The sequence below is a fragment of the Idiotropiscis lumnitzeri genome, chromosome 13 (genome assembly GCF_059441095.1).
Source record: "Idiotropiscis lumnitzeri isolate Australia: NSW breed Sydney's pygmy pipehorse chromosome 13, RoL_Ilum_1.0, whole genome shotgun sequence".
Lineage (NCBI taxonomy): Eukaryota > Metazoa > Chordata > Actinopteri > Syngnathiformes > Syngnathidae > Idiotropiscis > Idiotropiscis lumnitzeri.
In genome coordinates, this window is record NC_142403.1 from 4,533,967 (window position 1) to 4,560,473 (window position 26,507).

A 26,507-nucleotide genomic window follows, 5' to 3' on the forward strand; every position below is an offset into this window, starting at 1 on the left:
TGTTGGAAGTGGATTTTCTTTTTTGTTTTATTAAATGCCTAAACAAAAGTTACACATTATACTTTAAGTAGAAAATGGTGGCCCGCTAATGAGTAGCGAAAATAGTATTTCAAATAAGGATTTCAGTTTTTGCTCAGAGGATCCATCCAACCGTTTTCTCCTCCTCCTCTCCACACCAATCCAAGCTATTTCTCATGTACTAAATGAACTTTGCTCATTTTCACATCTCCTTTTTGGAGGACCGCTTTCAATCTCTTCCGTCTGCAAACCACCTGATTCAAATGACGAGCTCATCAGCAAGCTCTGAAGAAGCCTGATAAGTATCCTGCTCTTTTGAATCAGGTGTGTTGCAGCCGGGAGAGATAGAAAATGTGCAGGACGCCGGCCCTTGGGGACTGGAGTTTGACATCTCTATAAGTGTTCATGAAAATAATACGATTACTAAGTCAGTATGTAACATTATGCACAGATTGAATATTAACATTGCATTTAAATTGTACGAAAAACTTAAATACAACTGAACTGTACTTGGACAGTTTTTCTTTCAAGTACCACAATAGTACTTTTAGTGCTTCTCATTACTACACTTTGAAAATCAGGTTGGTAGGTAGGCTGGTGGGTAGACCGTTTATTTCTAGCTTGTATAGCACTGTTCCATGCTGACCTGAGACGTCAGGACATGTCAAGAAATGATACACAGCAACTGATTGTTCTTAGACATTGCTTGCATTCATTCGCGGAGGTTTTTGGAATCTCATCGTTCATTATCTAGAAATTGACTTAACTCAATGTCAATGGGACCTGACGTAACTAAACTCATTTAGGAATCTTTCGGTTGCATTCAACATCCCTGTGCAGCCCAGTTGTCACATTTTCTGAGAGTGATAGTGGGCCATTATGACTCACTGTCCAACACCCATGTCCTTTGCAATAGAACATCCTATGTGTGCATGCTTTTACTCTTGTTAGAAACAACACAAACTTCTGATGGTGATGATTACTCACTTGATTCATCATATGTTCATTGTGCTTCTGCAATGTTGTTGAGAGTAGATGTAAATTTTACATAGGTTAAAATTGGCAGCGAATTTTGGAAAATGACAAATGCATGCAGAGAAGGTTGTTAAACATGCAGAAACGTTGCTGCTCGTGTTACATGTACCGGGATGCAACACCAAGTCAAAGATTTATATTTACCTGAATTATAGGTTACGGTGTTAACACAACTGAGACAAATGAAGTCAAATGAAAGCATTCCACTGTAGCCACGAGCAATGAGTCTTTTTTTTTTTTGTCCTTTTTGTGGTTGGCTTCTACATTTCACATGAGTAGTACAAGTGATGCATGTGTGTGTTTCTCACAAACTACGCAAAATTAGAAGACAAATATCAAAACTTAGTCTAAATTAGTCGCATGCTATTTACTAGGACAACTGCCCTGCGGGATTACTGTGAGCATGTAGAGGTAAAGTGAACTTTCCAGCTGTTAAGGTATCAAGTTTGACAGCGGTGTCTTGTCTCAAGTTGAAAAGACGCCTTTAAACACGGCAGTCTTTACCACGTCTTCACCTGTTGACAAGTCTGTTAGGAACTGTTTCTATTTGTGATTTTAGCAGATTGTGCGACACGGCCGCCAACAGCCTGTGCAATCTGTTCGCGTGAACGTACAATTTTGCACACACTATTTGGTCACTGTGAGCTAATCCTAAACACAAAGCATTTTTTTTTTGGTTTGCTGGAAAAACTCCACTATCAACATGATTTATTGTCTTGAGCCTTTGAATACACATTACTCATCCAGCAGAAACACGCAGTGTCGAATGTGAGAAGTCGCTAATGTGTAATGTACTTTATTGCCACCTTCATTTGTTGCTCTTGACACAGGCGTGTGTTAGCATGTAGTCACCAATGACCTATCGTAGACGTGTTAACAACAACACCTGTGATTATGCACTGTGCTGCTTTTGGTTCATTAATACTCACAAACGGACCTGCCTCACCTTGGCCGCCATTGTTGCTGCCTGCGGCTTCGACCCTGCCCACTTTGCTCACGTTTCTTCATTCAACCACTGCAGCTTGTAAATGTAACAGCTTGGGTGAAAATTAGTGGCTCATGCCACTTTTATGAGCCTCTTCTTTCCACTGAGCGTTTCTACCGCCACCCAAACTCCCACGATGAAGGTTAATGAGCACTTTGACAAATAGTTTGCTTTTATGAGTCATTTATCTATCATTTATCTATGCAAAAGATACTGTATGTGCCTCTTTACATTATCTGTCATTCATCTTTTTGTCTTTTTTAGGTAAACTAGACCTATAGTAAAGAACTTGTAAAAAATATTGGGACACTTGTTCATTACATTTAGAAGTGGAAAAGGGAAGAACGCATTTCGATGTTGCATGATCTTCCAGGCTTTTGGTAATGTTGCCTGCAACAGTAATTCTGAACTAGTGTGTTGTGAGAAGTCATCAGGGGACCGGGAGGAATTATTTAATTTCACTTTCAAATATGTTTTTGTTCATCTCCAACAGTCATAGCAACAGACATGGCTTCATTTGAGTATAAAAGCTTTGTCAACTTTGTGTTCAGTTTAACAGGGTAAGATTTCACCATAATTTATTTGATGTGTGAGTCCCCGTGAATTAAGACAATATCATCTTTATTTCAGTTTCCACGCTTTTTGTGCCATTTCTTTTTGGTAGTGTGCCGTGACATTCTTATGATGTAAAACATTGTGTATTGTGTGTACCTTGGCTTAATTAAGGTTGCGAGACGGCGGTCTAAAAGACTGTTTTATGGAAATTTTGAACATTCATCCAGAAGAAGATTGAGAGGACAATGTTAAGAGTTAGACGTTAAATGAAAATCTCTGTTGTAGTTCACAAGCTTCACAACATTTGTTTCGATCCTCAAATACATTTTGAATGGGTCATTAAACTCTCTGGAATACACCAGCTTGATGAAAACTACTCTTAGGGTCCACTACAATTTTGGAAGAAAAAAAAAGTGCGAGTGAGAAGCAGAAAGTTAATTAATTCCAGACAACAACAAAGTCAGACAGCCAGGATCAACTGCAAGAGGAGACCCTTGTGAGGAAAAATGGATATTGGAAATGAATGTATGTATACAGGGCAGAAATGCAAAAAAAAAAAAAAGGACATTTCAAAAGGTTTGACTGTTTGTCTTGGAGTTTGGTTGCATTTAAGCACTCCTTGTGGTGTTCAGCTTCTGCTCAATTTTCAATGTTTATTCTCACCTGATGGTCTGATGGCTCACTACTGAGGCTGTCACAAGAATCATAAAACTGATATGGGCAGTAGTGAATGTGGAAATCAGGCTGTTGTCAGCCAGTTAAACCCTAACCCTTAAATTTAGAGGGTGCTTCTTTATGGGACTGCAGCCCCACAGAGGTGTTGGGGGGGGGGGGGGGCTGTCCTGGTTGCTCAGCGGCAATCACAGCTTGCTGCTGTCACGCCTCAACTTGGGCAATAAAAAGATGTTATATTACATAGATGGGAACACCTATGGTGTTACTGCTTACAGTATTATGCCAAACGCACACATGCACAATTGCACATGTTTTTATTGTAAAAGCCTGCCAGCAACACCAGTTAATAGCCACGGTGTTTTGGGGGGGAGCGTTCCTTGGAGCAACATTAATGGCTCACATACATTCTATTGGGCCAGACTCTGGAAGTGTTTGGACTTGGTTTTATTGCCCTACTACCTGTGTTAGCCTGCTACAAGTCTGTGTTACCCAACATTTCTGTATACAAGAGACCAAAGCCTTGTTTGAGGACTCTAACATCTGGCGCAAAGATAATTGAATCGTGAGATTTTTAATGGTTCAAGTTTTTCTTATGTTACTGGATGAAGCGTTATGGCCGACTGAACGCATGGGTGTAGGTTACAGCAGCACCCTAATTATGTGTAACTTATAGTTTCTGGAAGCTGCAATGCATTATTACTTTCACATTGTCTACCTCTTTTGCTTATTTTCACTTGAAGTCATCATTGTCTCAGCCTCAGCCACTACCCCTTTTTTTTTTTTTTTTTTTTTTAATATTCCTGCTGATACATTTCTTTAAATAGCTTCCTGGGTGGTCGTTAAAGAAAAGTCCAGGAGTGCAATAGTTTAGTGTATAGAGCACCATGTATGTAAATGAATGCTTTGAAAAAAAATGTTACATTTTGCCGTCACATTCAATTATTCTTGTCTCATTATTATTCACACCCAAATAATTTTTTTCGGAGTTCGGACAATATGTAAGATCCTTTTAAAGTGGAAGTCAACCCCCCCAAATTATTTGCCATAATTTAAGTTCTATGCACCTTCACTAGTCTAAACATGGCATTCTGTTTAACATTGTGTTTGTGGAATACAAGTTAAGTGGCAAAATCCACCTGTTTTTAGACATCTCAGGAGGCGGCCATTTTGAACCCACCCTGTGAGGCCATCGTGCTAACCAGTCGCCCACCCTGCCACCATTATTTCTTGATAATGAAATATATCTTTACTTAATGTTTACATTGTACTGTATTTATTCAAACCACACACCGATTCAAATTTGAGGGGAAAAAATAGTAACAGGAACGGATTAATTCCATCCATTTCAATGGGAAATGTTATCTTAATTTGAGAATGTTTTGAGTGACAAACTGAGTCATGGAACAATAAAAAGTACATAACTTTAGGCAAAACTTCTGTACTTTATGTCTCTCTAAGTGTTGTAATAGAATCGAAAGGTTCAACTTCTGCTTGAAAAGTGTTGAGAACCTTTTCCCAGGTTGGATGCGTCAATTTGCGTGACCCCTAGATGGTTAAAATTGAATTATGTTTTTGGGACTGTCTGGGGCCAATTTAGTGAGGGTTCCAGGCGGAATGAACTCAAACACAAGGCCCAGTAACATAGGGCAGGCATTGGGAATGCAGTGTCCATTCACAAACGCTCATAAAAATGCCTTATCGCATGAAATGTGCATGTCAGATTTTCCTATTGAGGTCAGCATTTAGGTTTGGCGGCAGTTTTTGGCAGGGAATCGCTGCCTATGAGGTCACTTGAGAAAATCATTGAACTCATTCAGAGAAAAAAAAACTGCACCGACTGTCACACGATGTGATCATCTTACATATTCCTGTGTTGATAGAGTTGCTCAATTTGCATCCCTCCGCTGGAGAGGAGGTGAAAAATGTGGGGACTATTTCAAGTGTTAAATGAACAGTTTAAAAAAAAATCTTGGCCACTTTAAGTACATTTTGGCTTGTACTGCTTAATATAAACATTTACTTTACAATGAAATGAAAGCTGATGTATAAACCAACTCACAGGAGGATGGCCCGTCATAGCTCTGGATTAGGCGGCCAGCCCAAAAAACAACAGAGAGCTGGATTTGGCTACATCGATAGCCATTCAAGATAGGGAAAAGTAATGAAGTCTGTGTGAGTGTGCAATGCAAAGGTCTTAGAGAATAAAATGTCTTCTAGTATTTACTGTATATAGTTTTCACTTCCCGAGTACTGTATTTGGATGCTCGCCTAATGGCAGAGCGATGTCCAAATTAAAAGAACTCTTTCTCCTGAATGAGTTAGTTGATTAAAAAAAATAGGGGGCCTCAGATGGAGAAATTAACCATGCTGTGACTTAAAAACAAGAATAATGTACGGGAAACTTGTCGGACAATATAATTTTGTCTTTGCAATTTGTTAACATCATTTTGGAGTATTTTTGTATTATTAGATACATTTGTTGAATTTTGTTGAAGTGCTCAAATAAACATTTTTTTTAATCACAAATAAATTATATTTTTTTAGACTACATGAAATTTACTTAGAATAATTAATATAACCGTGCTATAGTTTCAAACTGCAAATTTGACTTGGCGTGCTATTTTGGTTGAGTCAAAGAAAAATGTTTCCTATTGTTCTCCTTTGTGGGGGTTTTTGTTTTGTTTTTTTGTTTTTTGCTCACAGCATAATTAACTTGAATTAATCTTTCCTCAGTAGCTGAAAAAATATTGCCATCATCTGGACCTCCTTCCATCACGTTTCACAGCACGGAACCTCACTGACACATGGGCCGGATGTTTTCTTGTTTTTCTTCGCCGTTCAAGTAGAGATGTTGTCTTCTATGGTTCATGTCGACTTTTTTTGCTGTTGCGGTGCACGCGTTATGGGGCGATTCAAAACTACCTTAGAAAAGCGATTAATGCTGATTTTATGGTGTTGGGTTGTCCTGCTTGGACAGACAAACAAAGCGTTACTAACTGTCATTTTCTCATTTTGCTGATGAGTCACACTCAGCGTGTTCCACACACCCTTGGAGTATTATGATTTGTGTTTTTGCGTTAGGTTTGTTGTTTTTTTCTGACCCGTGTTGTTGTTCCTGGAACGGTGATCCTGTGTTTTCTTTAACAGTTCAACCTTGACGGGGGTCTGTGCTCAACTGAGTGCTCTTCTCTACTTAATGTCTGCCCAATATGTGGGGTAAATAAAAATTTTTCTTCTTCTAACTTTAATCAAAGTGCGAGAGAGCGACGGAGAGCGAACCCAGCGATTTCATCTCATTGTCTTGAAAAAGAGGACTCGGCTTTCGGGCCGCCATTGTAAATGGTGAAAAATGTTTTAAGCCCACAACGATATAATATACGCCTGGAAGAACTTGTTTTAAATCAAGCATAGAAAACATATTTGAAAACTGAACTCGATAACAGCAGAGACAATCATTCAGGTAATAATTTGTAATATTTTGGGCTAGTGCACATAATAAAGTACAGAGTACCACTTAAGGAGCGTTTTGTTTTTCCTCTTCATCAGCTCTTCTCAAAATGTCTTCGTTTTTTTTCTTTTTTAACTTGTCCTCTTCGGCTACTTTGTCATCCATATGGTGGATCCATATGCTTTTTCATGCCTCATTAGTTTTGCTGCACAACTGGAGAATTTGATACGCTTGCTCCATTTGTATTGAGATGGATATTTATTGGAAATGCGGTCCGAATGAACAAAGTTTGAGAGGACGGACAAAAAGATAAGAGAACACAGCCCAAAAAATTTACTCAAATAATGATTTGGATTTTATCAAACCGTGGAGGAAGCATTGCGAGTCAGCGTGCAAATGAGGACAGTCCAGAAAGATGAAAGGATCACGGGCATTGTATAGACATCTCCCAGTCGCCCCGCACCAAGCACCACATTCCCATTGATGTGTGCGATATCTAAAGAGACATGCTCGTGAATCAAAATCAACACACATGCGTATTCGTTTGCCAAGTTGTCGTGAAGGCACAATGGACGGAGGCAGATACGGTTTCTTCGTGTGGTAAAACACAAAATAGAATGTTTAGAATGATCACCAGCCATAAAAAAGGCGACATGGAACTAGGGCTGGGTGATATGACCTCAAATCCATATCGCGAGAAATTGAGCAATTGTACCTCGATAACGATAAATGCACGATAAATTCCCCCCGTGGACTAAAATCAAAATAAATGCAGGAAACGCATATTGACTGTTTTTCTTAATTGACCAACTGGTACACATTACTTTCAATGAAAAAAAAAACTACAAAAATCATTTGTATAAACATTCCAAATAGCTTGCTTTGCATGACTTGAACAATGTCACAAAGAAAAAGGGTACCTCTTGCAAAATCTTTTTCTGCAAGTAGATTGCGCCAAGATGCTCTCATGATGTAAATAATGGCAAATAAAAAAATGCTAAATAAAATGAAAGAAAATGTCAATGGATGCCAAATAAACAAGTGTGCATCATCGGGGAAAATGTGCCGTCTCGAGTACTCTGGTGCGCAGTCGCCACTTGTCGTCTATGTAATGCACAGTCAGGCTCAATCAGGGATCCATGTTGCGACCCGACCACAAGTCGGATGTAGATGCAAAATGCTTGACATGTCTAAGCTCCCGGCCCGATGTAGTCCATATCGGGAAATACGGCTTTCATGAAGCGTTTAAATCCCGTGCGCGCCACTGTAACTAGAGGAGCTTTATCTTTAGCTATGTGCTAGGCTATCGCGTCCACCTCTGAGACGTTCTCTCGTATGGTGTCGCCTCCGTTAATGGGCTGTTGTCACTTGTCGAACCTTGCTTCTCACTTTGAACTTTCAGCACAGCATGGTTGTGTTGTGGGTGGTGAAAAAGCTTCTGGATTTGAATCGCCAGCTACGACAGCGACGTCTGTTTGCTTTCTCGATCAGACCGGTGGAGTCACGTGACTAGAGGCGCTGTAGCGGTCTTAAAGGGGCATGAACATTGCCGCAGACAGAAAAGGCTTTTCTTTTTTTTTTTTTTAAACACCGAATTTACAGACATGGGCAAATGATTTCGGTCATTGTAATAAATTTCGGTAACGGTATATTTTCGGTTTATCGCCCAACCCTACATGGAACCCAAAATACTGTATAACACAAATTATTTAATGCAATACATGTATTGCATTGAATGTAAATCAACATTGATGAAGTAAATGTTAGCCCATAACAGACATCAAAGTTTTTGTTGGATGCAATTCAAACTATACAGACTCTTGTAAATAGTTGCACATTATGATGGATGGCGTTAAGCTTGTTGTCAAGTCTAAGTTGTGTTTGCTGGACTTGTGGAGAGAGTTTTACGACTGCGTGATAGAAAGACTTTCACTTGGCGTGATCAGTGTAAACAATTAAAAAAAAAAAAAAAATCTCTTGTCCTCTTTGTCACATTGCTGATATGATTTAAAGCAGGATTAGTGCTTGGGAAGCTAGATAGTCATAAAAACAATTTCACTTTGAAAAGTGGTTCAAAAATAGGAATTACACACATTCAGCAACATAAATGATGGGGGCTGCGTGTCCTTGAGCTGAGCCAAAGGCATTTATTGCCTTGCTCAAGGGCACCTAAATGGTGCTCACAAATCAGACTAACATCTCTCCAACAACCAGTTCTTACCCCCGTACTTCATTTGGTCAGCAGCAGGACCCATTATTGAATTTCGAGTTTTTCAAGTTATGAGCTGTTGTTTGGTGGATTGATTTTTGCTTGCATGATTTTTTTTTTTTCTTTCATTTTTGAGGGAGCTTCGATACGCCTCGACTTGAGCGAAGCATTTTCACCCGTTTACTGAATGAAACAAGCCGTCAAGGACACACTTGGAAATGAAAACACTCACAAGGAGAAGACGCGAGCATTGAACGTCCCACGTGATAAGTGGGATGTTCAATGCTAGCTTTAAAGACTCGCATCAACACATGAATTCTGCTCTGTGTGTGGGTGTGTGTGTGTGCGCAGTGCATGCATATGTGAGGGCCTTGGAAGCAGATTGCACAACTCTGGTCTCTATCCCTTTGCCACTGAGTGCAAAAGTGAATCATGCTGCCATGCATTATTAGAACTCCTGCTCTTCATCTTTAAGTCAAAGAAACGCCAAACAACCTCACAAGTGGAGCATTCATCAACACGGGAAAGCAACAAGAAAAGAAAAAGTAAATCTAAATCAGAGATGGAGCCAGCCAGAGCATATGGAATATGTTTCAAGTAATATTGCGGGTTACCATGGCAATTGTCAACAGTTTCAGACTTTCTCTCTCCTTTATTTCCTTTGGAAAGAAAAAAAAAGAAGCTTCTTTCCTTTTATATCTTACCAGCCAACTGTGCAGACTGTGTCTCCCTTTTATAGACATTAGAGCAGAGCACTGAGGCCAAAATGGAATTAAGGCAGTATCATACTCACGTAAACATTTCTCCCTCTCGAGAATGGAATATGATCTGCAAGGATGTTGAACATTAACCGGTTTAAGTCTTGCATACGAGTAGCAGTCTGATTTAAGGGAACTGCCTCATTTGTGAGAGTGCCCATTTTATTTCAAGAGTAAAGACAAGTTTGGTCTGTGTGATGAAGACACCGGTCAAGGAAGAATTTGCGACTGGCCTCATATTTTTACTTTAGATTCTAACATGGTAAGCTGGTTGGAAAGTGAAAAGCGACCGATATATTCATATATTACATGAGCAGTGCAAAGCGTTCTAGGGAGAACATATTGAGACACACCGCTTAATCAATCAAATCATTCCCAAACGGCGGAACTGCAGAACAAATGTCTGAGCAAATACGGTGTGTGTGTTGTGTGTGTGCAGCGTGCTCCCGGGTGCAGACGCGTGCACAGACACTCCAGTGTTTCTCAGCCCTCAGATCTTATGGATGGGCCCTTGTTAGCTCTGTCTGTGTCTGTGTGTTTTTGTGTTGATGTGTTTGAACGCAGCAGACACTGCCAGACATCATCAGACGCTTCGAGCTGACAGCTTGTTTTTGCTTCAATTTATGGATGGTTGATAACATGATTTATAAGGAATCTTGGAACAACAATATACAAACTATATAGCTGCATTTTCCACAAAATTCTGGAGGGAGTGTGAATAAAACACTTAATTTATTATGTAATTGCTAACTCACAAATCCGTATGAAGCAATTCCAGTTTTTAGCCAAAATGGAATGTGATTATCGTTTTTTTTTTTTTTTTTTTTTTTTTTTGTGACCAACCAACCCATCCCAGGTAGCCTCAGTGAAGCCACAGTTCACGTGCTTTTGATTGTTTGGGGACAAATTGCTTTACATCCACACTGCTATTCCCGCAAAATGATTGAAGTGCGATGGTCACTACCAAGACGAATCACAGTCGCCTGATGAAAACCTCGAGGTCACAACGGTGATTGAGTGAACTTATTTTGGAGATTTTAGCAATTTTTCATAGTTTAATTTTAGGCTATGTAGCATGTAGCATTGACCACAAGTGGTTGTTAAAGGACTCTGTTGCTCATTTCTGTTTGAAGCCCAAGTACGGATGCTACTCTAATGCGAGGCAATGCAAAACAGAAAGTCACATACTAGAAAGTGTTCTCATTTCCTCGCGTTAAGTTGAGAAGCTGGAGAAAAGAAGCAAGAGTTTCAACTTCTTGCGAGGTATTTACGGCATGGCATGACATTACAGCATTTGTTTGTTTTTGCTGGCTTTGAACAACATTGTCTGTACACAAAGAGGAAGAAAACTGAATTTTATGAGGTTGTTGTATGTAAGTACCCCCTATTATAGTTATTTACTTCAGCACCACCAACCCAGACAGCAGCATTAACAAACCTCAGTGACTCAGATTGTCTTTACTTTTCCCTCACATGATTTGTTTTGACTTGGTTGCTTGGAAACGCAAATATCAGAAGAGTACGCGCAGCCAGCACTCAAACGAGGTTGCACCCAAGAACAATAATTCTATCTTGATGAGAAATATGTAGCCCTATGAGAAAGAAAAATGTGCTTACATTTTTCTCCAAAGCTATAAATTCCACGGACTTTCTATCCAGATAGATGTGACTTTTTTCTGTCTTGCTAGTCATTTGAGAGCTTTACAGTAAATTGGCTTGCGGTGCTGAAGTAATCGGGTGACCTTCTATTAAAAGCACTCAGCTCTTCTTCATTTAGTTTTTGGGCCCCATGGGAACCCTGCAATAACTTCCAAGCCATTTGGCTGCACAGAGAATCCAGCTTTTTTCGTCAGGGTCATTGCACGGACAAACCATTCAAGTCGGCTGGTGCTCTGTTTTTGCTGCCTGGACAGATGACAAAAAAACGAAATAACTGAGGACACAAAAGCGGCAACTGTAGCATCCGTGATTTTCTGACCTTTTATTAGGGGCCGAGTGACAGTGAGGGAAGACAGCTGGCCAGAGGAGAAAATAAGCACTCATAAAGAATATGAATAGGCTTTTGTATGGGAGGAGGAAAGAGGAGGCCTTTAACAAGCCCTTTGTGTGATTCATTTTTGATGCGAGTACAACTCAGTTATGATTAAAAAATAACCAATTTAGGTGTGGAGAGGGGAAAGTTCTCCTGAGGCCTTTTTGAGCAGTTAGGATCTAAAAGGATCCTCCGATGAAATCCGTACTTGAAAACAAAGAGTGTGTTTTCCATGAGGCGTGCTGTTTAATCACTTGCACATGAGGGAAGGAACAACAAAAGTTGGAACAGAAGAGACGAAAAAGAAAGAGGAGGAGGGAACACTGGGATGAGAGCAGAAGGCCACTTGGGGCCAAAGACTTTGATGCCCTTGCAGGCTTTGAAGCGCTTGGGAGGACAGTGATGTCATCGTCAAGAACGCCACAGTGTTTCCTTGACTTATGAGTTTAATTTGATCTGTGACCACGCTTGCAACTCAAGTTCTCCAATGAAATCAACTTAAATGCAAAGATAAAGCTCCGTCCCACATGAGGGGTGGTTATGCATTCAAGCGTTTATGGTGCTTATTTTGTAAAGTTATTTAAATACACTTAAAATAATACAATGACAATTAATACAATTTAATTTACAAAGGAGCAAGGGAAAAAAACATATTGTACAAAAAGTGGACCAATTCCTGTGTTCACAGTAAACAAATCCCATTTTTCCCCAAACTAACAAATTTAACTTAACTCACAATATGAAACAATAATCATGCCCCAAAGATTTACATAAAATATTTAACCCACGGCTGTTGCTGTAATGCTGGCGTTCCCGGCGGTGCCGAGAACCCCGAGGTGGACTCGTTAAGAGCAGACAGGGACAAGCCAGAGAGGGTTGCAAGGAATTTATTATTCCGGCAGAGATCAAACGTAACAAAGGAACAATAACGAGGTGCCGATGGCAAAGCCGAAAGTGCTGGTGGGGAACACACACCAGGGGAAAAACGCGATGAACAGAGAACGCTTGCAAAAGGCAAGAAAACAAGAACGAACTTAAATCGCTTACCGCGGAAGGGTAAGGAAAGCCAATCAGGAAGCAAACACGGCCAATAAGGGCTAAGGCTAGAGGCGGAGTCGAGGAACGGACAAGAGGTCGAAATACACGTGGAGCACAGAACAATGGCGAGAATAATCACTTAGTACATGAACGTGAGCAAGAGAATAATCCGACGTTGAACCGTCAACACGGAGGGTTTAAGAAGGACAGGTAATCATGACGTGATCAGGATCAGGTGCGTGGCAGGTGGGCGCGCCTCTCCAGGCGTGGCGGCATGCCCGGGGAAGAGCGCTGGAGAAACGCCCCCACGTCAGCTGGGTAAACACAAACAAACAACACGTGAGACATGGCACGAGAAAACGGGTCATGACAGTTGCTTTCTGTATGAATTAAAAGCAAGAACAAAGAGAATTCAGACATTTAATAATCTCTTTCTAATCTCAAAAATGTTTTCTCGTTTTCTCTTTTTTGTTCAACTCACGAACTTTTGATCTTGTCGCTTCTCACTGCCTCAGCCGCTGATTGTTGTGACATTTCTGAACGAATGGCTCTTATGAGGTGAATGATGAACGAATCGATTTGCAGTTTTGAGAGAGACGTTCATTTTTTTTTATCCATTTTTTTTTTATGGTATGCTTGTGATTGGCAGTGTGTGCGCCAATAAATTTTGACGGTTCGTCATTTGCCTTCTGCCAGATATAAATTCTTATACTACTACTGCTTCTCCTCCTCAAACTGCTCCTTGCAGCTGGGGTACCCCAACAGGGACATGTTCCCCAGGTGGAACATGTCCCTGCTCGCCTTCTAACTGAAGCACAGAAGAGGGAGCACTGACCCCAATATTGCTTTCTCTTCACTGCATTCCCGTGCACAAGTTCATTTTAAGATACATCTTTTCATCTTCAAATCTTTAAAGTGTACCTCTCCGAGCTCCTCCACCCCTACGCACCTGCCCTCTGCCTCAGGTCTGTGGACCAAATGCTGCCGGAAATGCAGAGGACGAAGCGCAGCCTCAGGAGGGATCAAACCTTTTCTGTTGCTGGTCCTTCTCTTTTGGAATGAGCTTCCGTTGAATGTTAGGCAAGCCCCCTCTCTGTCCACTTTTAAAACTTCGACTCAACATAAGACTGTCGCTGTTCTTCTGGTATCTACTGTATGTGTTTGTGTTCTAATTTACTACTAATCTGTATTACACCCTATGGAAAGTTCTTTCTTACAGCTCCCGCTGTTGTGAAATGACTGATAAAAATACAGTTGTATTGTATTTAACTTTGGCATTATTGGTCCTCCGGCCTGCAAGCATAATTCACATTTTCATCAGGTAAATTGTTTAATAGATGTGGTGGAATTGACGTGATAAATGAGGGACTGGCTATTAACTGACTTTTCTGCAACTCGCAAGCGATTTCTTTGATTGTGAAATTGATAACGTCCAGAAGTGTAGTAGCAAGTTAACCGTGGCATTAAGCTAAAATACTCAAATAACAACCTGATCCTATTTTACTCAGAGGAATTTAATTAATCTAAATAATAAATAAATAAGTAAACTAACTCTTTGCGGGTGTGTCTGGCGGCACAATCACAAACACGTTTTGTCATCGTTTCAGGTCACGTCAGTCAAAATCCCTTTAGATTCCAGGTTTTGCTCAATCCCACCAGGCAGCCTTGCTCCCGCCTGTAAAGCACAATATTGGAGCCACAAAACATCTGCACATGGAAGCGTCGGCATCTAATCGCAGCCAAGGATCATGCAAAACAAAACAAGATCAGGCTCCATCTTGCTGCCTGTTTGTTTTGAATTCTGTCCGTCTGTCTGTCTAACTCTCATCCAGTGTACTTTTCCACCATGCATATTTCAATTGATGTCACATGGAATGTTGTATAGCAATAGCAAAGATGATGATGTTTGGTTTATCTTATGTAGCCAGACCATCAATCCGTCCAAAAGAGGATATGTACACGGCACATTTTCAATAACACCTGATACTGTTTGCCCATTTTAATAAACCGATGATTTAAAAAAAAAAAAAAAACAATTTCCTCCTTTATGATGGTACTCATCTGACGGGGTGGTGCCTGCTGCAGGCTTTTTCCATTGTTTCTCCCCGTCTTGTCAATATATCCTTATAAATCATGTCTGTCCCTTTCCCTCACTTTGATACTCGAGTTGAAGGTTTTTCTCTGCGTTTCATCACTGTCCTCCTCCACATGGACTGTTTGGAAGTCCTCCAGCGGTTGTCAGCGTTTGTTACCTTTGCTATGGTCTTCATTATGATGCATAGTGCTGGACTGTTCCACTGATGCCATAGGTATTGAAAAGAAAAAAAAATATCTTAAATACATTCTTGCATCTGCACTTTGCTCCAATTTGGTGTCAATTCTGCATTGGTTTGTTGCCAGGTCTCACTTTGGGGACTTTCCTTTCAGCTACTCATCTCCTTCGTCGATTTACATTTCACTTTGGCCTGCCGCATAGCCAGCCACCTTGAGAAGTGGAGGAATGCTGTTGCTTATTTTCTTAACCTGGAATGAGGAGAGGCTTCCCATCGAGTATTGCTGTGATTGACAGGGAAGCATGCCGGAAAGGTTCAGAGTTTATCTCAAATTGGCTGTTGGCAACACTCTAATACAGACAATGTGAAGAAAAAATAACAAATGGGAATAACATGACATGTTTTTATTGGAATTCATTTTGCTTGTCAGCACAACAATTCAATCTGGGTTAATCACTCTCCTCTTTTTTTAACACTATTGTCATCTACCTTTCCCTTTGACTTCAAGTCAGACTTTTGTGGATTAGTCTGCACTTTTGACTCAGAACTGACTAGGATTCTTGAATGAATTGAGGATCCGTCACCCTCTTTCCCAGAAGCATCCCAGAATCAGCATAGTAATCTTATGTAGCTTAAAGACAGCGTTCACTTCCTGGCAGTTCAAATGAATGTGGAAAATAAATGAGCGTTAATTGCAATCATAACTAGCACCACAGAAAAAAAAAAAAATTGTAACCCTTTCATTGCATATACATATTTCTTGTTCACACTTTGAAATGCGCTACATAAATAAAGTTGTATTGTGTTGAGCAAACGCAACCCTGTCCACTGCACTGATGGAAGAAAGAGAAGACCAATCTAGGATAATATTGCTAATGTTTTCCACATTTGTGCCACCTCTGTTACTTAAATCAAGCATCTTTAGCTTGTCACGCTCCGTTTCATCAATAGCGGCTCACCTTAATATAACCAGTGATTTAAAGCAGCCTTCGAGCAATTTCCACTCATTATGTCCTCCAGACACGGGGAGATTTGGCCTAATGAGTGATAAAGTACTGACAGGCATGAAGAATAGCTCCGGAATGGTGCCCTCTTCGACTGTAGTCACATGATGTCTAAATCCTCATCATTTTTTGGCAGCCAGGAGCATTATCCTGGTGGTCTCTTATTCCATCTATTTGGGGCCCCTCCTTTTATTAGTGTGTCATCTTCACGGAATCTTGAGAGGTTGCTTCATGAGATCATTGAGGAAAAAATGTGTCTCAGGCTGCACCTAAGTCTTCTGACATACTACATAAGGCCTTTCCCCAAAATGCATGCTCCGACAGTCACTTGTTTCAAATGTGATCCTCCCTTTGCAGACTGTGGTCGTGTAGCAACAAGACACTATCAGATCCTAAAAGGACACTTGAGCCGGCTGAACACTGGCACTTACATAATAGGTATGCATGTAAAGATTACCTCGGTAATACATTTCACCCCCTTAAAAGTCTCTGTAGAGATTTAAGGGCTTTTTAGGGAGGAGATTTACGACGAATTGGCACGCCCCCTTTTGTAGCACGGCTTATTTTTTCCCATCTCAGTTGTATACAGCACAGCAGGCAGGCTGCATTGTAATATTGCTTGGTTTGTCATGTTGTCTGAACCAGCGATCAAGCACCACCAAAGTTTAAATTCACATTAGTACTACTATCCACTTCAACCTGTGAAAGTATAAAAGCATTCTGCAAAATACTTTGGATCAAACGTGAGCTTATATTCACAAAAACCATGATCACCTCCATAAAATAAAAAACACCGCGCCCGTCACGTCTTCACGCACGCAGGTTGACGCGGACAAGAGCATGTATGAAATGAGCACATGGTGTCTGGTTGTATTTTTGAAACATTTTGCTACAATAAAGTTCTATGAATTTGTCTGGAAGCCAGGCATGCATACAGCGTTACTTTTTGCTTCAGGAGCGCCAATCCCAGATAGCGAGCTTCACGACAACCCCGACTGTCGTGCCTTGGTGAAATTTCAAATTTCAAAGCTGACATGCTTAAATAAATTCCTCACTAGTCTGCTTGCAATACTGCTAACTGGTGCTAATGGAAGCCTCTCCCAAGCAGGCCTTTTACATTAAGCCTTGAGTATCATCCAGGTTTCTCAAACCAGTCGTACAATGTGGTTTTAAGCCTCTGTTTATATGAATAGTTGTGCTTTTGAACACATTTTATTTCCACAAATGATGTTTCAAAAAAACAATCTCTGTGGCAGGTCATCACTAGCCCGCCAAAGCATCAGGTGGAGCTATAAACCTTGCATCATGAAGATCTTCTTGGTGTGCTAAACTCATGCGGAAATGTTCTGAAGCAGCTTGAAGTCACTGAAATGAGATTTCACAACACAAACACTCAAAATGTATCCTTGTCACTCCGATGTGTTCTTCAGTTAAATTAATGAGTTGTAGTTTTGTTTGAGAATTAAAATGTTCGTCGCTGTGGAACAAGACATGTTTCTTCTTTCTCTTGTTCATTTCTGTGCTCTCTCTAGTAGGTAGACAATTAGAGTACAAAAGAAATCGCAAGAAATTCAATTTTGATATATATGCAGCGGGATAGATGATGGAATCATACAGTGGTAGTTAAATTGTAGTTTTCCCTTTCTGAGCTTTAGTTTCACCCTCAATTAATCTTTTTGGTAATCTAGATAATCAATAAATGACTAAATTACTTAATTAGAATTTACTACATGATGGGATTAGTCCTGCACTGTGAAATTTTGTTGTCACCGTGATGAAGCCAAAGATAAGAATACAAGCATCCTTTGAACTACGATCAGATGTTTCTGGTGTCCGTTTCCCTCCAATTAGCCATCTGTCCTTCCCTGTGACACCGTGTTTAAACTGGTTAACTATTTCACATTTACACAGCCAAAATGAGACAAAACCTAATCCCGTCCCTCTGGTTTAATCATAACATATTCTGAGAGTGTGATTCAATTAAGGAGCAGATCCATATGAGATTGAGTTGATCTAAACTGACACCGGCCCACTGAAGGTTTCTCTTTGAAAGACCTTCATTAAGAAATAGGCTGAATGCAATTGCTTCCCTCCATTACTGCGTAACGTCAGAAAGCTAATCTTAAAATTGCTGCAATTCATCGCAGATATTCTGAAAGAGAACTAACAGATGTGACCCAAATAGAGGAGAGATTAAGTCGTAAAAGGACAAAGAAATACAGGCACATCGTTTGGTCAACTATTTACAATATATATTTAACATCATTGATATTGTCCTCGTGACAAATCTACAGCTTTCAATAAGGGGAGAAAACACCACTTGGACTCAATTTTCACCTCACTCTCCCATCTGCTGGTGCATTCTCACATTGACCTCTTTCCATGCTCAGCTAGTTGTGTTAGAGAAGTTAGTCAACTGCAACGTCGCCTCTCCTATGTTCTTTGTCCACCACACAACCCTCAGGCTCCTTAATCCTATCAAACTTAAACACAAAAGGAAATTTAGACCCACCTGGGGACTAGAGAGTCACAGTAATACGCTGTTGTGTGTAGGGGAGAGCCAGCAGGAACACGATAACAATAAAAGCGTCAAGGTTTTCAAAAAATGTTGATATTGACTCCATGGTACCATTCTCTTACTGGTATCGTTTTTTTTTTTGTATGATATAGAGTCAGTCAACCCCCACAAATCAGAACCGCGTGGTGACTCACAGAGTTGTTCCGGTTCTTTCAGACTTGAGCCTTTAGCATTTGGGAGCTGGACAAGAGGAAACACAGTCAGATGGCCTAGATCACTGATTCACTATCAGTGTGCCGCTGCACATTACTGTTCCGTGAGAGATCATCAACCATGGGAAATGATTTGATTTCACTTAATTGATCCCAAAGTCTTTTACTCGCTACAAACAATATTGTATTTAATCATCTATCTATGCCGCAGATTTAAAGTGACAAGCAGAACAGTTGAATGTTTTTCCATTAGATGGTAGAAGTAGTAGTCCGAGGCGAGATATTTACTCTTTTCTTACTGTCAAATCAAATTTATGGGGGGACAAACCAAAACTTGTAATGCATGATCAAAGTCTAAACTATTTTGAATGTAAATACATCAGACGTTATTGTTATTGCATTTCTATTTTCCTATTGCTCTTTAATAAAAAGTATTTTCTACCACAGTCATAGATGTAGAAGTATACAGGCAGGCGCTCAAAAGTTAATTCAGTGCAGGTGACGCATAACGAGTAAGTCTCCTCACGAGGGTCGCAGGTGTGCTAGTGCCTATCCCAGCTGTCTTCGGGCACTGAACTGGTTCCCCCCGCTAATTGCACACAAAGACAGACAACTATCCGCGCTATAATCATTTAATTAAATTATTTTGAAGGTGAAATTTCGGCAGATTGTTGTGCCGTGAAGCTTTGCAAGTGTGTGTGCAAATGTTTTATCTTCAGGGTTCGTTCAAGGTCGCAAACGGTCACAAAGCCGTGCACCAACAATTTCATGGTTCCAAACAGTTTTTCTTGTCACAATGAAATTATGAACATGTTGAAAATTTGATGGTGACAAGAAAACCTGTTTGCGTCTTTTCTAAAATATATGCCTTGTCTCAAATAACGATTGGCAAACACAATTGTATACTTGGATCTTATCAAATTTTGACTTTGTTGTGTAAAAAAAAATAAGTCAATTGAGTTTAGTGCGACCATCCCACTTATCAGCCATGAAATTAGTTACTTGCATAAGTGATGAGCAGTCGGCAACATGATGACTTTACAAAGATTATAACGTTTTGGTGTGACCAAGTAGCTTGTACGGGGTGACACAAAAAAATGGGAACTTTTCGACAATCCAATAAAACCAATAGTAATGGAAAAAACAATTTTATTCATAGTCATTGAAACTTTAAAACATGCCATTTAAGAAACGATGATGCCATTTTAATTTTTTTTTAATTACATCCTGTAGATGGTGTCTTGCTGTAGGAATGAATTGAAAATCTCATTTTTTTTATTTTTGGCTCACCCTCCATTACTATAGTTGTCATTCGCAGTGATATAGAACAGCACTTTGTCATCGTGAGTAATGTTCCTAATTTTCTGTTGCATTATTAAGATACATGAGAGGAGCAAATTTATTAGAAATGCTGAATTAAACCGTCCAGTTCTACAATAATCTAAGCTACAATCATAATAATAAACATATTGTTAAATTAACACCTCTCGAACTTCATCAACAGTGGGGGAGGATGCAATGCTGATGTTTTTTTTCCCCCCCAACTCTCATATTGCACTTCAAAGAATTGTGCTGTTTGTGCCTGTAAGTGGATTTTGGTCACTAGAACATAATTCAGCCGTCCTTTCAAGGCGATAACATCATTTTTACATTATAGAAACTACTAAAGCTGCCAGTGTGTTTGTTGGCAAGACTGGCGATGTGATGTGTTAGCTTTAATCTCATTTCACAAGCACCTCCCCACAGTCTTTAGCATCCTGATGGAGCGCATGGGAAACGACACTTTATCACCACATTAGCATGTCTCGTCTGCTCCGCTCTTCCTTCTCTCTCGTCACAGCCTCTGAATCAAAAGATATACCGCTAGGAAGAGTTGAAATGTTTTCGGAAGTTACTATCTAACCTTTTAATTTAGTGAAGTCTTTATGGAGAGGACATTCATCTTTTTTGTTCAGTGCACATGGTTGTATTTATCCATCAAATGTATGACCAGAATATGCCCTCCACAAGAGCTGCTTTTATCATGCAGTTTTTTTTCATGTGCCCTCCTTGAAGGTCCTCCAGATTTTTTTTCTTCCCAATTGTCAAGAATCCCCTTATGTGGCTCATTTTCTGTGCCCCTCATCTGTAATGAAAAGCAGGTTCCGCGCTGTCGTCGGATGGTAATAACGCGGCATTAGGGCCACATGGCTCACTGATGGCATTGCGCTTATAAATTAAAACCTTTGCTCAGTGTTCAGTTGGAGGCCAGTCAGGCGTCAAGTTGAAGTTGAAGAAAATACTTTTTTTAAAATCATTTTTAGTAGTGTCTTTCTATTCAAATGCTTCTGAATCTAGAATATACAAATGCTGCCAGACAGTACAATCAACACAAACTACTATATATATATATATATATATATATATATATCTCAGGTTATCGTTTGCTGGGTGGTGTCGCAATAGGCTGTGAAAGAAAAAAATATTTACAGTTGTCAAGGAAAAACATTCATCAAAGCTGTATTACATAATCTGATATGTTGCCAGACACTTTAATGAAGTATAAAATTGCACTAACTGAACGACTATGATTTTCCACAGGCATGGAAAAAAAACCCTCACTATCTCGAACATTTAGCTTGGGGCATAAAATTCAGTGTGAATTGTTTTTTTTTTGTGTCTAGTGTAAAAAAAAAAAAAATTACAGAAGAGAGAAAATGTTTGATTCCATTCATGGATCCTAATTAATATGTATAAAAGCTTAATTCATTTTTAACCAGTAAATGAAAATATTTTTTCAAAATGTCAATAACCTTTACGTACCTTGTGCAGTTTATTTTTGTTTTTGTTTTTGTAATTCAAAATAATGACCTAAAAATGCTAATAGGAAACTGCAATTGTGCTTCCAGGGTCCGACTTTGGCCAAGACCCAAGTGTGGTGGCAGCCCCTTCATGGAACACTTCTGCTGATGGTAAATAAACACACACACATATGTACACACTTTACATTTAAGCATCCACAATAGATCTAGTCTTTATCTCGACCAATACCGTAAATTCAAATGCATTGGCTGTTACCGACATTGGATGCATTTAACGCAGCCTGAGTGTTATCTGAAATTGCCTTCAATGAGGTGTTGACAAATGAAGGGCAACCTGCAGCAGTTCAGACAACACACACTGTCACAGTCCAGCCACTGTAGAGGACAACTGATGGAACAAATTACACACTAATCTACTCAACATGTGGCCATAGCCACAGGTGCGTCCCTAATTTCCAATGACACATTTTGCTTTTGCTTACTACTGAAGATATAAGCGGAGCAGCAAATGTAAACATCATTTTGTGCTTTGCTTTTATATTTACGTATTCTGTGGGGCTTCTTTATCATTTTTGGTTTGAATCGCATACTCAGTTGGGCATTTCCATCCTGCATTAAGTAAAGATTATGAGTAAAGAGTAAACATTATGATCACATGCACAACTGCAACTGCACATGAACTGAACTGCCTTATTCCGGTAGGTGTAACATTTTATTAAATAAATAGAGATAATAACTTAAAAAAAATTATAAAACAACTTCAAAGTGAATAAAAATCTCAGCTCACAAGCAGGCGCACAAATCGACATACCTATTTACTTGTTTCCTTGGTCACATTGCAATTTGCACAGCAACTTGTTGCTCAGCAGTAAGAAAAATAACAACAACACAAACCATCGCTGTTGTACTGGCAATCGCGCCCCAAGATAGGAAAAAGAAGACATCAAACTTGAGAAAAATGATTGATATTTATTCAAGCAAATTAATGTTTCCATCGAGCCACAACTCTCTGTTAAATAGAAAAATATATTTTTTTTTCCCCCTTGCTATTATCGCATGTTCTATGATCTACGGGCCGATTACTTCAGCCATTCTTGGCAACATTCCACCTGGATCCGAGGCCATGACACCTTCTTGTTCACTAATGATATTTACAAGTTGATGCATATTGTGCCTTTATGTAGAAACTTGATGAAGGAGTCATGTCAGGTTGTTTGTTCTTCAATAATGTTTTCTTAACAGCGTTATCGAGCAAATCTGTCCCCAGCGTTGTCGTTTGGGGCTCAGAGAGCCGACATCCGCCCTCGCAGCCACAAAGATGCGCTGAATTGGAAGGCCCTCATTATTATTGAATTTGACCTTATTTTGCTCTCTCATTTGGTCTGGTTTGTTTAATTCCGCTCTTGCGGGGGCCGACTGAACCGCAACATCCGTCCCAGAACAGATGCTGCGTACAGGTTGGAGGTTGTAGTTTGAACCCACGGCTGCGAAGCCAAGGTAACAACGGTGAACGTCAGGGATATTTCAAACTCCAAAATGAATTGGTGTGAGTTCTGAGTTTTTCTTCCAACAGCAACATAAAAAATGAAAGCGGAATAATGCCGATTGTGTGCCGGCATGCGGTGAAGCGAGTGTGTTTGTGTGTGTCATTTTGAGTCCAGTCTCATAAGCAACATCTGCTCCTTATCTGATGGAAGGATGGTGATTGCGCCACCTGTTTTGTCTTCAGGCGGGGAATGGTTTAGATTGACCAAGAAGACAGCATTCAGGTAGCGCGGCTTTATCAGTATGCATCAGTAGCAGGAAGTTATGCTGAAAGAGGCTCATTATTGGGCTCAGCAATACTGGGATGTAATTAGGAGTGTTGATAGTTTACATAGTTTCTTTTTTTCAGGCTTCCTTTCCTTTTTTCATGCACTTATTTCTTCCTGTCGTCTCGCAGTTGGAGAGCGAGTCAACTTTAATGAAATTCACCTTTAGCCATCGCTGGCAGCGCTACAGAGCCGACTCCTTGTGTGTGTTTGGTTAGCTGCGTAGCCGCTCGGGTTTCTGGGTCGGCCCCTCGCTGAGGGCGGCCTGCAAAGCGCTCTCTATAGAACACGACGGTTGTGCTCAAGCAAAAATGTGCCGTGCAGTGGCTCTAGGACGGAATCCGAAATGCTTGCGTGTGTTGTGGTGGCGTGGGGGGCGTGCTCTTGTTTACGCATGTGCTGCTGCTTGTGAGTGTGTGATTGCACAAAACCTCTGTGAGAAAATGCGGCTTGATGACAGGACACCATTTAGTTGGCCGCCACATGAAAAGGAAAGTGGACAAGAACGGTTTGGATTTCACAGTGCTAAATACCACAACACTCATCACAAGACAATTGCCTACAGAGTGGGCTTTGTCACATTGACATTGGTAGGACATTTTTCTTCTCTGTCCTCTTAACATTGCTCACATCCTTTCTTAGTGCGCTTAACTTTCCTTCTGCGTCTCACTGCTTCAATGCCAATGAAGTGTGCAGGCTCTCGGCTTCAAAGACAATTCGTCTTTTCCATCAACTCTACGAATGTGATGAATCGTAAAATAAGTGCTCGTGTGTCACCCTCTTGTTTGTTTAACAGTGACAATGATGTCGAAGGTGGTGAAATCGTTATGGCAAGAAAGTTCAATCTCCTTTCTTCGTGGATGAAGGAATATTGCAAGTGTACACTTTCCGTTTGAGATACATCAGCAAGAAGCGCTGACCAAGTAATTGGCAGCTACAACAGAGTCAAGCGACTACTTGTGCGAATTGGTTTATGTTTAGGTTGATGCTACGGATAGGTCGATGATCGGACGAGTCGACTAGCCGTGCTGATATTTGGCTTTTTGATGAATATCAGCATCTGCCTTTAAAAAAAAAAATAAAAATCTGACAGCCGTTAAGAGATATTTAAAATTGTTAACTTCAGGCAACCTTTTGTTTAAATTTTCAGTTAACTTAATAATAGATTGCTGACCCTGGGAACTCTCTGCAGCTTTGTTTTTTGGTTTGTTTGTTTGTTTGTTTTTTTATTTTCTTTTTATTGAAGAGCAACATTTCCATTCCACAAACAATCAGACCAAGTGAAAAAAATAAAGTCTTGTCAAAGAGAAAAAAAACCAAAACAAAACAAAACAAAAAGTAATAACTAATAATAGTGAAATAAAATAAAAATGATTGGGAGCATATCGGACCACTTATACAACATAAGACGTAAAACAAAGTAAGGAGCACTACTGACCGTTTGTTGTTTTTTTTTGTTTGAAAAAAAAAAACGTCTACAGTAGCACATAGCGCCCATTTATTAAATATAAACACATCCATAATTGGCCAAATGTTGAATAAAAAGTGGAATTAGGCTTTGCTGAAGTGCAAAAGTGCCACATTTTCAGAAACGGTTGTTTGTCGTAGCAATTTTGCATGCGTGCGTGTCTGTGCCCTCTGTCTTTTGACCTTGTTTATAGTATTCAGTGCAAAGCACTTTTTGATGCAATATCTGAACAAATAAAAATGGATTGAAGGCATCCTGATTTAAGTTCGAACAGCGGAACAGCGACAAGGTGGTTAGAGCAACAATTTGTGTCTTAATTAATAAGGCCAGTGTTACTAGTGTGCATCTGCCATAAACGGACGGTTAGAGTACATAAAAGTAAAGTAGTAAGTAGAATCGGCAGAAAAATTAAATTGATTAAAATAAATATAAGATACTGAGACTGTACAAAACTGCTGAGAATTGGGCCATCATGTTGCCAGGATGGCCGAGTGGTCTAAGGCGGCGCGTTCAGGACCCAGTCTCCCCAGGAGGCCTGGTTTTGAATCTCGAATTTCCCCATTGTGGGACTAATAAAGGGAATATTATTATTATTATTATTATTATGTCAAAAAGGTTTTTGTGTAAGAGGACGCATAACATTATAAATGCGACCGTGGTCTGTCTGGTGTGTGAAAATATTGCGTCCCCAAAACCTTTTTATCTAATATCATAGAGACATCAATAAAGATGATGTTACGTCATTGCCGTACGTAAAAAAAAAAAAAAAATGGCTGAATTATTACTGTCACTGTAAAATTCCGCTTTATGCTTCATGTTTCAAGTGGGATTCAATTAAAGTACATTATTTTTAATAAGAAAATATTTGCTATTTCATTTCTATCCACATCCTTATAATTCTCCCCCTTATGTCTCCAACATGATCTTTTTCTCTAACCTCTGTAGCCCACATTCTTATTTCAACAAGAGCTGGAGTAAATAAATGAGCTTTTACACTTTTCATCTGGACGCATTGTGCAGTTGACAAGTTCTTTCCTCGCTCTCAGAATGTTTGCCAAAAATAACTAGGTTTATAATCCAGTATCAGCCTTGCCAATGTCTCACACCCACACAGCGGCTGCCAAAAAATCAACTCATCAGGAATAACTAGGGGTTCATTTTCTTACTCAAGGACACTTTGACACTTTATGGAGTAGCCACAGACTCACACACATGTGCTTAGACCAAAGCACTGACAAAGGCTCAAGTGTCCTCTGTTTAATTTAATAAACCCTCGAAACGAATAATCAAGGCAGAGGGAGATGATAAAATGTAATATGTTTCGTCATAGGTTGTACATAATGGATAGCCGTGTCTCAACAATGGGGGTTAGAAAGGCAAGGCTCTCTACAATTATGACCGCAGTTAATTTATTCCTCATTTCTATTTGAGAAATTGGTTGGCTCAAGTTTTGTAATCTTTTGACCCTGATTATGTTACTGTTGGTAATTATTTTAACTGTCATTAGACAGTTAAGGGAATGTTGAATTGGAAAGTATAACCATTTTCTGTGGCATGGCAAAGTTGCTTTTACCACAGTCAGGGATAGCGCCAGGATTTTTTTTTTTCTCCCAGGGCTAAAGAGGGGCTTTACCGATACATCGGGAGGCTGGAAAAATAATGTTTGA

The 26,507-nt window shown here is 39.9% G+C and overlaps 1 protein-coding gene across 3 annotated transcripts in view; it reads left to right on the forward strand.

The window, feature by feature from the left end:
* ror1 (receptor tyrosine kinase-like orphan receptor 1) overlaps positions 1-26,507 on the forward strand; it is a 109,884-nt gene that overhangs the window by 45,917 nt on the left and 37,460 nt on the right. For 2 of the 3 annotated variants that reach the window (XM_088313507.1, XM_088313508.1), the window contains one exon: positions 21,649-21,711. The exons of the other annotated variant lie outside the window; for it this stretch is intronic. In XM_088313507.1, the coding sequence (XP_088169633.1) occupies positions 21,649-21,711 (63 nt within the window). The remainder of the gene's footprint in view (positions 1-21,648; positions 21,712-26,507) is intronic. 3 annotated transcript variants of the gene reach the window in all.